Source organism: Callorhinus ursinus, unplaced genomic scaffold (assembly GCF_003265705.2).
Source record: "Callorhinus ursinus isolate GAN/ISIS: 27379988/994484 unplaced genomic scaffold, GSC_fseal_2.0 scaffold6, whole genome shotgun sequence".
NCBI lineage: Eukaryota > Metazoa > Chordata > Mammalia > Carnivora > Otariidae > Callorhinus > Callorhinus ursinus.
In genome coordinates this window covers 5,957,982-5,972,120 of record NW_027397068.1, presented here as the reverse complement: position 1 = coordinate 5,972,120, position 14,139 = coordinate 5,957,982, and the positions used below count along the sequence as shown (strand labels likewise).

At 36.7% G+C, this 14,139-nt stretch overlaps 1 protein-coding gene and 1 pseudogene across 1 annotated transcript in view; one reads left to right on the top strand and one right to left on the bottom strand.

The window, feature by feature from the left end:
* ME1 (malic enzyme 1) overlaps nucleotides 1-14,139 on the top strand; it is a 193,544-nt gene that overhangs the window by 138,040 nt on the left and 41,365 nt on the right. Inside the window, exon 7 of the mRNA XM_025861900.2 lies at nucleotides 5,957-6,066. Coding sequence (XP_025717685.1) covers nucleotides 5,957-6,066 — 110 coding nt within the window. The remainder of the gene's footprint in view (nucleotides 1-5,956; nucleotides 6,067-14,139) is intronic.
* On the bottom strand, nucleotides 10,630-12,594 carry LOC112819402 (transmembrane and coiled-coil domain-containing protein 3 pseudogene; annotated as a pseudogene).

The following is a 14,139-nucleotide window of genomic DNA, read 5'->3' as shown; positions in this document are numbered from 1 at the left end:
TTTAGAATTTTTAGGAGCTTTATATACACATATTAAATTAAAACCATGAAGGAAAAAAGTATACTGATTTTGGAGGCAAGAAGTGACTTTTAAAATGCTTTTCAGTAAAATATACTAAGTGGAAATTTAAGTTAAATAAATGCATCTTTGGAATTTGTTGAATTTTAACAAACTCACAATCTCACAAACTGCTATTTTTTGGAGGGAAGCAGTTGACACCTAAACAAAATGACTCAGTTTTGTTTGTGATTCTTGGTTGTCCTTGATATAAAAGAGTTGTAATTTTTTTTGATGCTATAGAAAATTTCACAGAAATCCATTACAAAGAATGGTTGACGGTATATACAAACATTATCTTAAATATTTATTTCTCATTTAAAGAAAAAAAGATCCATAATATAACATTTCTCTGTCTTTTTTACTGGCATTTTGATAACAGAGAGTTGGAGCTTCTTTGAAAGATCAGCAACAGAGATAGAGACTTAGAAGTCATTTGTCTGAAGATGACGGATGAATCCCTAAGAATCAGTGAACTTGATAAGGGGAAGATTGAACGAATAGATGATTACTGCTGAATCTTTATAATCTCTACACTCACGGAGAATAATTAAGAGGTGTCACCAAAATATAATAGATGGGGTGATAAGAAAAATGAGAGGAATATCTAAATGTTACACAGTGATACAGAAGGTAGTAGGAAGTAGAGCCCTAGTACAGTGAGCTAACATGGGAGTGAACAATTTTCTGTTCTTAGTTCTTACCTACAAGGAAGAATTATACTTGGATGGTTCTTGGCCAGAGGGAACCTCAGTGAACTTCAAATTACTTATCCTAGAATTCTAGAATATCCATAATCTGAAACTTCGCAACCAGTACTGATCTTCTGAAGTTCCTCAACCTAGCATCCTTCATGTCCTCCAGCACAAACTTTGAGGCCTCTGTGATTTTATTCCCCAACCCTGCTCTTTTCCTCATTTGAATCCTAGCCGAGGGCCCAGCTGAAGCCTCTAATTCATGTTGTCTTCCCTAAATCCCAAAGTGGTCTCTTTTATACTCCTGATTTTCCTTTTAACCTGAACTTTTAAATTTTTGCTTATATCCTTTGTCTTCCCAGTGAGACTGTAAGCATTTTAAGTACCAGATCCACGTGTCCTGTTGCTGCTTAATTCTTTGAGCACCTCAGACCTCAATTACATTATTAAAAATGAGTAATTTGTAATAAATTATCTTTGAGGTACCCATCAAAACTAAAGTGCTCTGGATCTTAACTACTACACAGTGCCGTGTATGCAATAAATCCTAAAAGAATGACATTTTACTGTATCTCTTGGGGAAAATCAAAATGTGCTTGGTTGACGTGGTTACAGTGAATTCTTAACAGTTTATAATCAAAGAAAGACTAATTGTTTTCACCAATATCTGTTTATATACTTTCTATAATGACAATACCTAGTATATTGAATACATACAAATGCTGTCTTGCTAGTTTTATAAAATGGTAACTCCTTTATTTTATCACTGCAGTCCTTTTATTTGTAAATATACTGTTCACTTTGTTGACTTGATCATGACATTGGTGCTCTGTGGGAGCTGGTATATATAGTAGTTAAAACCCTGGGCCCTGCGGTTCAGTCCAGACCTTACCACTTATTAGCAGTAGTGCACTCAGCTATGGCCCTTAATCTCTCTGAGCTTCAGTTTCTTCATCTGTAAAATGGGTAATAACTACCTTCTTCTTTGGGTTGCTGAGAGAATTTAAATGACATAATCCATGTAAAGAGTAGAGCACAATGCGTGGCACTACCTAGATGTGGTGATTAGTCACTGTAATGAGGTTTTCTGTGATTTAACAATGCCACAAGAGAAAATTTGCAGTTTTCACAGGTTAATTTTATGGGTGGTATTTCTGTTAACTTTTAAAACAATTTACACCCACTATTTTATGTGATATTTTGATCATAAAATAGTAGGTTCTTTTCATAGTTATGTAGAATTGAATTGGCTAACTTCCTTGTGTTCCTCTACTTATAATTTCATAGTGACAAGGTTGGTTCAACGTGGAACAAAATATCTCCTACATGGTTTTCTTTTATTATATGATGCAGGATGCTGTATCACAAAATGAATCCAGGATGCCTCTCTCTAAATCTTTAAGAGTCAAATCAGAGTTAACTACCAGGTAGAGAAAAGTCATGAAATTAAAAAAGGTACACAATATTCTCCAGGGGATAATTCTAAAATAAACTTTTGTAAATGATAAAGTATCTTGTATAGCATTTTACTCCCTATGGCTGGCTATTCCTAGATTTTACTTAGAAAATATTATAAAATTGTAGCCTGACCACATTGTGTCCTAAACACTGAAGGCAAACCATATTGTGGGGATTTCATTTTAACCACAGAGAAATTGTAACAAGTCCAAAACCGCAGGACCCAAGTAAGTAGTAGATCCGGGAATAGAACTGAGAAGGCTCTGATTTGTCTGCACGTACTGAAACTACAAGGTTCTGCTGCTTCTGAACATAATGACAGATTGTCTAGTGTTGCTAGACCATCAGTACATGACCCATCAGGAGCAAACTGTATGAGGACACTGTCTAAAAGCGTGCAGCCTTTGCTTTCTAAAGGCCTGTGTGGAAACCAGAGAAGTAGGGAAGGAGCCATTACAAGCACCAGATGATTATCAACTGATACTTGTGTTTGGGGTAATCAGTTGCTACCACAAAGTTTGCTTCTTTGCTAAGGTTGTAAAAGAAAAGTAGTAATTTCTAACCAGAGAAATGCTTTTGCCCATTCTTAAAAACATTTTAGTGATTTTTAATAAAGCTAGCTAAAGAATTTACTAGAATGGCATCATATATATAAGGAGCATAAAAATGTTATGTTCCTTTCAAGATTTGACCTCACTCCCACATTTTACTTTAAAATTTTTGCTCCTTTTGCCTTTAGTTGATTTCCAGAGCCCTGAAATGGTTGTTTTGAAGGATTTGTTCTGCTCTACTGTTGCTGTTTGGGGAAAAATTTTCCCAACATCCTCACTCTGTCAGGCCTTTTCTCCCTTAATATTTTATATGGATAAAAATTCCTTGTTATTATATTTTACTGTTTTATTTTATCATAGACTTTTTGCAGGATTATTTTCTTTCTTCCTGAAATATACCCTTGAAAAGTTCCTTTAGTTGAAGTCTTTTGGTTTTTATTTATCTGAAGATGTCTTCGTTTCAACCCTACTTAAAAAAAAATTCTTTATTTTCACTTTTTTTAATTGAAGTATAGTTGAATCACAACCTTACTCTTGAAGAATAGCTTTGGTAGACATGCTATTCTAAGATGACAATTATTTTCTGTTAGGCCTTTGAAGATACCCACTGTCTATTGCTTCTGTTGTTGCTATTAAGTAAAAAATATTTCGTGATTATAGGGCACTCGTGTCAGTCTTCGCACACTGAGAACTTATGTTAATCACTTAGTTCTGATAACAAACTTATGATAATATGCCATTATTATTCTCATTTATTCTAGTGGAGACCTAGAAGCACAGGACAGTTAAGAATACAGAATAAGTGAGGACAGGATTACACCCCAGGAGCTCTGACTCTAAAGCCTGTGTTTTAAACCACTGCCACAGCCAAGTGAATGCATAAAGAGAAAGATGAGAGATAAATATTACTAAGTATTAAAGATATTGAAAAACTATAGTGGGTGCCTGGGTGGCTCAATTGGTAAGCAACTGCCTTCAGCTTGGGTCATGGTTCCGGGTCCCGGGATGGAGTCCCACATCGGGCTTCCTGCTCGGCGGGGAGTCTGCTTCTCCCTCTGACCTTACTCCCTCTTGTGTTCTCTCTCTCTCTCAAATAAATAAATTAAATTAAATCCTTAAAAAAAACTGTAGTAACGAAAACAGAGGCTTTTTTTTTCTGGATAAAGAGATCAGTACACTAATCATTACCACTGGACTATTATTACAAGGCAGCATCAATATGCTGTGCCTTTTTTCTCATATGTAAGATAATACTACTATCTGTATCATAGAGTGATTGTAAAGAATAAACAAGTGTATACAGACACATGCATATTACTTAGGAGTGAAAAAATATTTGTTGCCACTAGCAATAGTAGAATAAAAGAGGAAAAGCACAGAAACCAACCCTACTATATAACAGAATATAGTATCTGGTTACAGGTCATGAGAGGAAATGGTAGACTATTGCTGGCATAGTTGGGTGAATTGTCTTTTTTTCTTGAAATTCTATTCCCTAGACTTCTGGGATGTCATACTTTTCTGTGCCTTCTCCTAAACATGTGATCATTTCTTCTTTCTCCTTGGTGGCATCCTCAGCTCTTAAACATTGGTGTTTCCTATTACTCTGTCCTTGGCTACTGTATATAGGTGTGTGTGCCTCCTAATAGAGTCTCAATCATGCTCACGGTTTTAATTGTCAACTATATATACTGACTTGTAAATATATAAAACAGAAATTTTGATTATCTTTTTTTTAAAAAAGTACCTCAAAACAGTAAAAACAAATTATACCAGATATAGAGATTATTTCCTAAATTGATGATATCACTAGAAGAAGTTTTTGATTAATATTTAAGTAAACGTTTGTGGAGAAGACTGTAATAAGCATACCATCAAGGACAGCAACTATAAATAAGAAGATCTGACTACAAAAAATTTAAAATTCCTGGGGCGCCTGGGTGGCTCAGTCATTGAGTGTCTGCCTCCGGCTCAGGTCATGATCCTGGGGTCCTGGGATTGAGCCCCGCATTGGGCTTCTTGCTCCGCGGGAGACCTGCTTCTCCCTCTGCCACTCCCCCTGCTTGTGTTCCCTCTCTCGCTGTCTCTCTCTCTGTCAAATAAATAAATAAAATCTTTAAAAAATTTAAAATTCCTTTTGTAAAAACAAACAGGAACAATGTACATGATTAATGGCACAGTATACTAGAATAGGGAAACCATATGCATGTGTAGAGACAAGTGAAGAAAGCAAGATTTAAAAGGATTGGGAAACATTAGGAGTAACCATTGGGTGTACTAGAAGGGAAAGCTGACCCAGAACAAATAAGAGGAATCACACATAGAGCAGCAGTGGGAGTCTAGCCCAGGGTAGAGACCATAAATTGGTAATAGCAAGGATGTTCATGGCTATATGGCTTTCTCTGGCAACGCTTAGAATCTTGGGTTATCAGTAATGTTAATTTCTTTTGCCTTGGCTAGGTTAGGTAGGTGGATGATCATACGAATAAAGGGTCAGACAAGGAAGCTGTTCATATCAGAAATAAAAATCTGTCCAATATACTTCAAAAGCTCAAAGCCCTACAGTGTTTGGCCATTGCTGTAGAATGAAAACCAGAACTCTAGGCTTGAATTTTAGAGTTCCCAATATTTGGACCTTTTCTTTTAGTACACCCTCACATGTATCACCACATGACAGCCAAATAGGGCTTCTTGCTATTTTTTGAAAAATGTTTTCTCTTTGAGTTTTCACCTCAATTGTGTTGCTTCTAGTATTTATCTGGCTTGTAAAAACCTATATCTCTATTTTTGAAATCATAGCTGTTCCTTAAAACTTAGTTCATTTATTACCTGGTCTGTGACCCCACCTAGGAGTGATATCTGTCCTCTCAACATCTATAATTCCTTGTTTATATCACTTTTACATTACTTCTTATTTATTTCAAAATACTTTTGTTTCTACTAAATTTTAAATTATTTGATGGTAGGGACTGTATTTTTGTCATTTTTTTATTTTACAGTGCCAACACAATGCTTTTCCTGTAGTAAGTATACAGTGAATATTTGCTGAAGGACATTGTATTACATATTTATACTAAGTAGCAAGATAGGACCTTTAGAAGAAAATGTTTTGTCTTTTCTATAGGCTAATTTTAAAGGTTTATTTTTATATGTTATTTCACAGACCTCTTCTCATGTGAATGTTTTGTCCCATAGGTATGGGATGAATTGCCTTATTCAGTTTGAAGATTTTGCCAATATAAATGCCTTTCGTCTCCTGAAGAAATATCAAAACCAGTATTGCACATTCAATGATGATATTCAAGGTAAGCTGGATGGGGAAGGAAGTGAAGATACAAGACAGGAGGGCCCAGATACTCCCATGAAGTTTAAGAATAGATACAATGGGAACAATCGAATAACCTGGAAAGGAGTGAGGTATTCTAATATAGTATTTCCATGAAGGATTAGATCTGAGTGATGGTAAGCACCAGCATGGAACTTTGGAGGAAGACAGCCAAAGTAAAATAAGATGAATGCTATTGGAAATGAGGTGGTCAAAGAAAAGCTTAACTGTAAGATGAGGATGATCATGTTTCTCTATCCATAGTTTGTTACTGAGAACAAATATTCATTTGTAGTTTATGAACTAAAATGTACTTTACAAATATAATTTTTAAAATTCACTATGCTTAAAATCTATGGTGTGACATAGCTAGATAAATGTGTTTAAAAATGATGAGTCTCTGTACCTTTTGGGGCACACTAAAGTAATGGGTGGAATCTTTCTTTTCCCCAGATCCTTTGTGATGTTAATCACATTGTTACTTTAGTGCCATTTTCATGACAGAGATGCTTTACATTATTTCAACTTTGTTTTCTTCTTCTTTTATTAAATTTCTTTTTGAGTATTTATTCATGAGAAGTGAATATTTGGAGGATTTCAGAAGGGAAGAAAAGAGTCTAATTTTACAGAGCTATAGCCCTAACTTGAAGATACTTGTATAATGATAACGTGCCTTTGATGCTGCAGACATAGATTTTGTAGACCAGTGTCTGAGTCACTTACCAGTCCATTTTGCAGTGGTCTCTAAAATATGTTAGGGGCGCCTGGTTGGGTCAGTTGGTGTAGAGCATGTGACTTTTGATCTTGGGGTTGTGAGTTCGAGCCCTATGTTGGGTGTAGAGATGACTTAAAAATAAAATCTTAAAAAAAAGATAGCCACATAAACTATTGAACAAGCTGTCCTTTCTTTAATGTTCTTATCTTTTGATTTTGTGGGTCCCACAGAAATGTCCATGCAGAAGTTAAAAGACTAATATTACATACTTTTGAACCATTATGCAGAATTAATAGACATCAGAGTTCAGTTTAAGACAAAGAATGCTAAATTCAAATCACCAAACAAAATGAACATTTTAGAATTAGGGTCAGAGCTCCCATCAACTAGGACTAAGAATTTAGAGGTCAAGGCCTGGGCTGCATCAGCATTAAAGTCAGGAGCACAGAAAATCTGAGGCCGATGCTAAGCCAAGGCAAGAGCACTACATGTGGAGTTGCCCCGGAGGCTCCACTGCAGAATATTCCCTCCTGCACCCAGAGGGTCACCACAGGGGAGGCACTAAATAATTAATTTTTCACTCCAGCTAATCTGTCCTAAATCTGCATATTTATATACTAACACATAGGAATTTAAGAGTATTACTGCCTTAGCCAACAAAAAGACAGATTTGAGAAAAATGGGCCCAAACTCTGACTAGAGAAAACTTTTGGCAAGTTAGTGGGGTTCTGACTAGAAATGACCAAACTTTTTTGTGCATTTCTCCATACCAAAATAGTGTCCCTAGTGACACTTTTTCCCCATATGTTTCTATTTTACCTTTTTAACCTTATGTTTTTTGCCATTTTGCCCACAATGTAATACTTTCCCCATTGTGGGCATAGAAATTGCATTCCAGTGCCAAGGAAAATAATTATGTAGCTATTACAGCCTCACCATGTAAATAAATGTTTCACACTGAACCCTTGGGAGAACTTTTTTCTTTTTTTTTTTAAGATTTTATTTATTTATTTGTGAGAGAGAGAGACAGACAGACAGACAGAGGGAGAAGGAGAAGCAGGCTCCCTGCTGAGCAGGGAGCCCGATGTGGGACTCGATCCCAGGATCCTGGGATCATGACCTGAGCCAAAGGCAGATGCTTAACCATCTGAGCCACCCAGGCACCCAACTTTTTTTCTTTTTTTAACAGATATGTTATTTAAAGATAGTTTATGAAAAGTATTTGATTTTAAAAATACTTAAAATTCTATATTAGTGATCTAAAATAATTTTAAATGATAGAGATTTTGGTCTTGGATAGAGATTTAGACTCTAATGCATTCTAACTATAAATTATTTTTAACTGGAAAAGTGTGCTGGTTAAATCTATTAAGAAATTGGACATTTAATAATATAATCAGGAGACCATCAGAATTCAGCAAATTCAGATCAAAATAATAAGGTCTCATCCTCTGGTCATTTAAAATCATTATAAAAAGAGTTGTTCTCATTATGGCCTCTCTGGAATGGCTATTCTCTACCATGACATTGTAAATATTTTATGTAGAAGTGTTAGCCATAATAAACTAGTTTGATTATTAAGATTATTTATTTATTTATAAGATTTTATTTATTTATTTGACAGAGAGAGGGAGGCAGGCAGAGGGAGAGGGAGAAGCAGGCTCTCTGAAGAGCAGGGAGCCCAATGTGGGGCTTGATCCCAGGACCCTGGGATGATTATTAAGATTTTTTAAAAAATAAGGTAAATATAGCCTAATCTTATACTAAATGCTTTGATAATTGAAAAGATCAAAATCAGACATGGTAGAACAGACTTTTCACAAAAGAAGGGAGACCACTGGCCAGAAAACAGTTTAATAGCTTCAGAGTTTAATGCCACTAAGTTTTAAAAAATGTATAAAACAGCAAATGAGAAACTGATTTTCTCTATCAAGCTAGCAAAGATTTTTATTACAATCCCAGTGTTAACGATGCTGTAAGAAGATATGCACCCTTATATATCTATGGAAATATAAACTGGTACAACTCTTGGGGAGGCAGTGTGTGTCAAAAACCTTAAAAGTCTACAGCTCTTTGATCCAACAATTCTCTTTTTAGAAATTTACCCTGAGCAAATAAAGGTGTGTAAAGAAAATGTACAAGGGTATTTATTTGTTTATTTTAAATATGTATTTATTTTTTTAATTGAGATATAACTGACAAAGAACATTGTATTAGTTTTAGGTGTTCAACATAATGATTTAATATGTGTATATATTGCAAAATGATTACCATAGTAAGTTAACATCCATTATCACCACGTATGGTTACAATTTTTTTCATGTGATGAGAACTTTTAAGATCCACTCTCTTAGCAACTTTCAAATGTACAATACAGTGTTGTTAACTATAGTCACCATGCTCTACATGACATCTGCAGGACTTACTTAGAAGTTTGTACCTTTTGACAACCTTCATACCACCCCCTACCCCCAGTCTTGAGTAATCACCAATCTGTTCTCTATATCTATGAGTCTGGTTTTTGGTTTTTTTTTTTTTTTAGATTCCACATATAAGTGAGCTCGTACAGTATTTGTCTTTCTCCATCTGACTTATTTCACTTAGCATAATACCCTCAAGGTCCATTCCTGTTGTCGCAAATATTAAGATTTCCTTCTGCTGAATAATATTCCATTGTGTGTGTGCCTGTCTGTGTATGTATCACATTTTCTTTATTCCTCCATCCATTGATGGACATTTGCATTGTTTCCATGTCTTGGCAATTGTAAATAATACTGCAGTGAACATGAGGGTGCAGATATCTTTTCAAGATAGTGATTTCATTTCCTTTAGATACCCAGAAGAGAAATTGCTGGATCATATGGTAGTTTTATTTTTAATTTTTTGAAGAATCTCCATACTGTTTTTTCATAGTGGCTGCAGCAGTTTACTTTTCCCCTAGTAGTGCACCAGGGTTCCCTTTTCTCCACATCCTTGCCAACACTTGTTACTTCTTGTCTCTGGTAATAGCCATTCTAACAGACACAAGGTGATACCTCTTGTGGTTTTGATTTGCATTTCCCTGATGAGTGATGCTGAAAGCCTTTTCATGTACCTGTTGGCCATTTATTTATCTTCTTTGGAGAAATGTCTGTTTAGATAAGGATATTTACTGTTATTAACATTATTGTTAACATTTTTTTATCATTAATATTATTATTGTTATTTTTTCAATTAATTATACTCTGATCACAAATGATCTTTTTTAAAGCGTGCATATTCTTGTGATTCAAAACAAATATTTCAAAAGAATGATATACCTAATAAAAATTGACATGAGTGTTTTATTTTAAATTACTATAATAAAAACAAAGACATTTAGAAGGTACTTGTCTCATTGTAGAAAATATAGGCTTTAGGCCTTAAAAATAACTTTCCAAACTCATTGCCAGAATTAAAATTTCACATCATGAAAATGTTAATGGCAAATCTTAACACACTAGAGTTGAACAATAAATAAAACCCTAATTATTTGTTTACCAAAAAATCATGAACTAATGAATAACAATAGAAAGTTAATATTAATTGCAAAAGAAAAGACACATCCAAACAAAATAGTAAAGATGGTTTGTAAAAGGCAGCATTTTATTTGTTCTGTTCTTGATCAGTTGAATGCAGTAAATTATTCTGGAAGAGCCTAAACTCTGGCAGTAATAGTTGTAAAGCAGGGCTGATATGAAGCCTCCCCCAATAGAGTGTTTTGTTCCTGATGTAGATGGCTCCCAGAAGTGTGCACTAAATGGACACCCACAGAAGTGTCCCAAGCTTCTGCATTGCCATACACAGTTTTCACTTTGTGAAGTCATGGGTCATCTCGGTGCCCTCAGGGCCTTGACCTTCTCTCCGGAGGTGGCACCTACTTGGGAATGCAGCTCTCCACAGCACTGGGGCCAGTAAAAGGCTGAGCATGGTCACACTCAGGATTAGGAGGTACACCTCTGGGAAACGATGCCTGCTCTGTGTGCTTTGCCCCCAAGATGGAAGAGAACCTGCTCCCTTGGGCCTCCGCAGCCATGATCCACTTGACATCCACGCTGGTCTTTAGCAGGAGGAGACAAGAACCAGAGATGCCAGAGCAAACTTCATGATCACCGCTGACAAAGTAGGGACTGTCAGGACGGTGAGCTCCTACACCACAAAAGTGGGAAACAGACCTACATATGGATGCCAAGAAAATGATAACCAAGAAGTCACAAATAGGCTTAATTTAAGATAGGATCTCCTCGGTAACCATGTGGCCTTGGGAAGAGATGAGCCCAGCTCTATGGAGACATCCAACAGCTCCGTGACTATTAACATTAAAAAGATGAAAGCAGAGATTCCTAAGATACAAATTTTTTTATTCCCTTTGCTTTCCATGCACAGCTTTAGATAATATGGTCCTATGAGGTGAATCTTTACAACAGTTTTATAGAAGAAAAGCAGCATGCATGGAGAAAAGAATCTGACCAACAAGCCCGTATTCACAGGACAGCCATGACAATACTGAAATCAGTACCGGCCCCTGCTTGGATAAGTGTCGGCAGGCCAGCCATGACTAGGAAGCCCAGCAGCACATTCTGCACTTGGAGCATTTCATGCAGCATGGTCAGTGCTACTTTTGCACCCCAGGCACTACCCATGATGGACACGAAGGGTATGCTCGATAAGGACAAGCAAGTAGAAATAAAGCTGCTCTGAGTGGGTCTGATCTGTAAGAGGTGTCCCCAGAATAAGCCAAATACAATCACTAGTCGTGTCATATGACACAGTCCTGGTAGGGCAATCTTCCCTTCCTTTCTTAGCTTTGCTAGGGAAAATTCTAAGCCAATAAGAAAAAGAGTAAAGAACCCCAAATTCTCCTAATGTCTCCACTTGTACAATAAACTTAATCCTATTTAGTCCTGGAGTTCCCAAGTGTACCGCAAATAGTGTAACGAAACATTGTAAGCGGTCCTGTTGCGAACAGCTGGCTACAAGTAAAGATAGCATTCCTGTGTTAACTGTGTTCTTTGCAGAGTGGTGCGACTGGGTTGTCACCTCTCTGGGGTTCTGGGAGTCAGCACGCTAAGACCCACATCATACTCCATTTCTCATTTTGTGTGATTTTGCTTGGAGTTGAACTCTTCCTCCACCCTCAGAACTGCCTCAAAATTGACCCCTTCTTTGACCGATGCATTTTCATCGAAAGTGTCTTCTTCCATATCTTCCTCAGAGCAATATGCTGCCTTTCTTCCATCCTCAAGAATATCATCAGGGATGGATAAACTTTTGTTTTGATGTTGTGTATTTTTGAGGGTTTCACCTTGGTGTTTTCCTGCTGCCGGAAGTCCCACACATTCTGTCTTTTCCTTTATTATAGCCTTGCACAAGGCTTCCAGGTGCTGCATGCTGCTCTCCTTCTTGCTCACATCTTCATAATCTCCCTGCAGGGCTCTCTGGAGGCCATAGATAGCCTGGAAGACTGTGCATTTTCACTTCGATTCAGCTCTTTTTGGAAAATTTCAGATGTGTGCACCTGGAACATTGTTTCTTCATCCCACAGGCCAGCATCTTTTTCCACTTCTCTGATTGCCCTTTTCAGTTGGTAAAGAACCATAGTCTTTTAGCAAAGATGCCCAGAGAGTTTTCTGCAACTATGGAGGACCCACTGCTTCCTCTGAGTTCTAACTGCCCCTCTGCTTCATCAAGCTGTAACTTGATGGCGTGCTCCGATACCTCTTCTGGTTCCACAGCATCCACTAGCACATGAAGCATTAGAAGCAACATCCAGAAGTAATTTTTTTAATCCCTTCGTGATCCAATTTTAGAGGATAGTGCAAGACTGTCCAAAGATTTCTCCTAAGCTGAGCTTGCATTTTATTTATTTTTATTTATTTTTTATTTATTTTTTAAGATTTTATTTATTTATTGGACAGAGAGAGACACAGCGAGAGAGGGAACACAAGCAGGGGGAGTGGGAGAGGGAGAAGGAGGCTTCCCGCCGAGCAGGGAGCCCAATGCGGGGCCTGATCCCAGGACCCTGGGATCATGACCTGAGCTGAAGGCAGACACTTAACAACTGAGCCACCCCAGGCACTCCTGAGCTTGCATTTTAGAGACCCATTTTCAGCTGATACCAAATGGGGCACCTGACACCACACGTAAGGAATTCTGGAGCAAGCAGTGTGAGTATGGCTGGAGCAGAGCCAATGAGTCCAGCATCAGTTACTTAGCTTCTTTGTAGCCTGGCCCATCCACAGCATGTCCTGAGTCTGGGTCAAACCTTCCTATATCCCTTTCTAGGTGGCAGGTGATGGGGCTGCCCCCCAGGGCAGGGGAAGGAGATTGGGTTAGGTTCGAGGATGGCCCTCACTACCCATTGCCCTCTCTGGAATGCAGTCTCTATTGTAATGTTATTTTTAATAGCAAAAAATGAGAACCCCTCTAATTATCCAAAAATAGACATTAAATAAATTATGACATATTATGGAATATTTTAACTATACAAAATACTTTAAAATATGTTATTGACATGGTACGATAGTCATAAGATATTTTTAAGTGACAGAAAATATGTTAAAATAATAGGCATGGAATGAGATTTTTTTTACACATTAAAATTTTCTTTAGTTTGCAATATCAGATGTAGAGAACAGTTGTAAGAATGTTCATGAGAATGTTGTAAATGATCCGACCTAGACAGTCGGATTATAGGTGATCTTTTTCGTCTTTGTCCATCTGGATTTTAACTGTTTAATGCACTTGTTACAATGGGCATGTACTTATGAATAAATTTTTCAAGTGTAAAAAGACAGCACTTTTTACTGAGTTCTTGAGCCATAACACAAAAATACGTAATTTTTCATTATTTAGTACCAAAAACCTATTGCTTCTATTAGTGTTCTTTTCAAAGTGGTACTGTTATTAGTTAATGTTGTAATTTGGTATTTGCTGTCATCTCTTAGAAGAGACACTTTTCGTGTTACCACTTAATCGATACCAGTTATATGAAGGAATATTAGATATAACTGTATCATACAAGATAAGTTATACAGAGAATAAAGGAAAATAGTATTCTGATGACACTTCTTCCTCTTATTTGTAGATTCTAAGTTAATACTCAGTTAATTTAACGTTAATATTCCAAAGGACTTTATTTTACATGTAGACACCATAATTACATTTCCCTGCATTTCCGCTAAGATGTCTTTATCTTAAGACAAAAAACTGTGTAGACTATTTTGCTATATTAGAATTTGTCAAATATTTATCCAAAAAAAGGGGCGGCACATGAATTAGAATGCAGGACTATTTTGTCAAATATTCTTTTTACCAGAG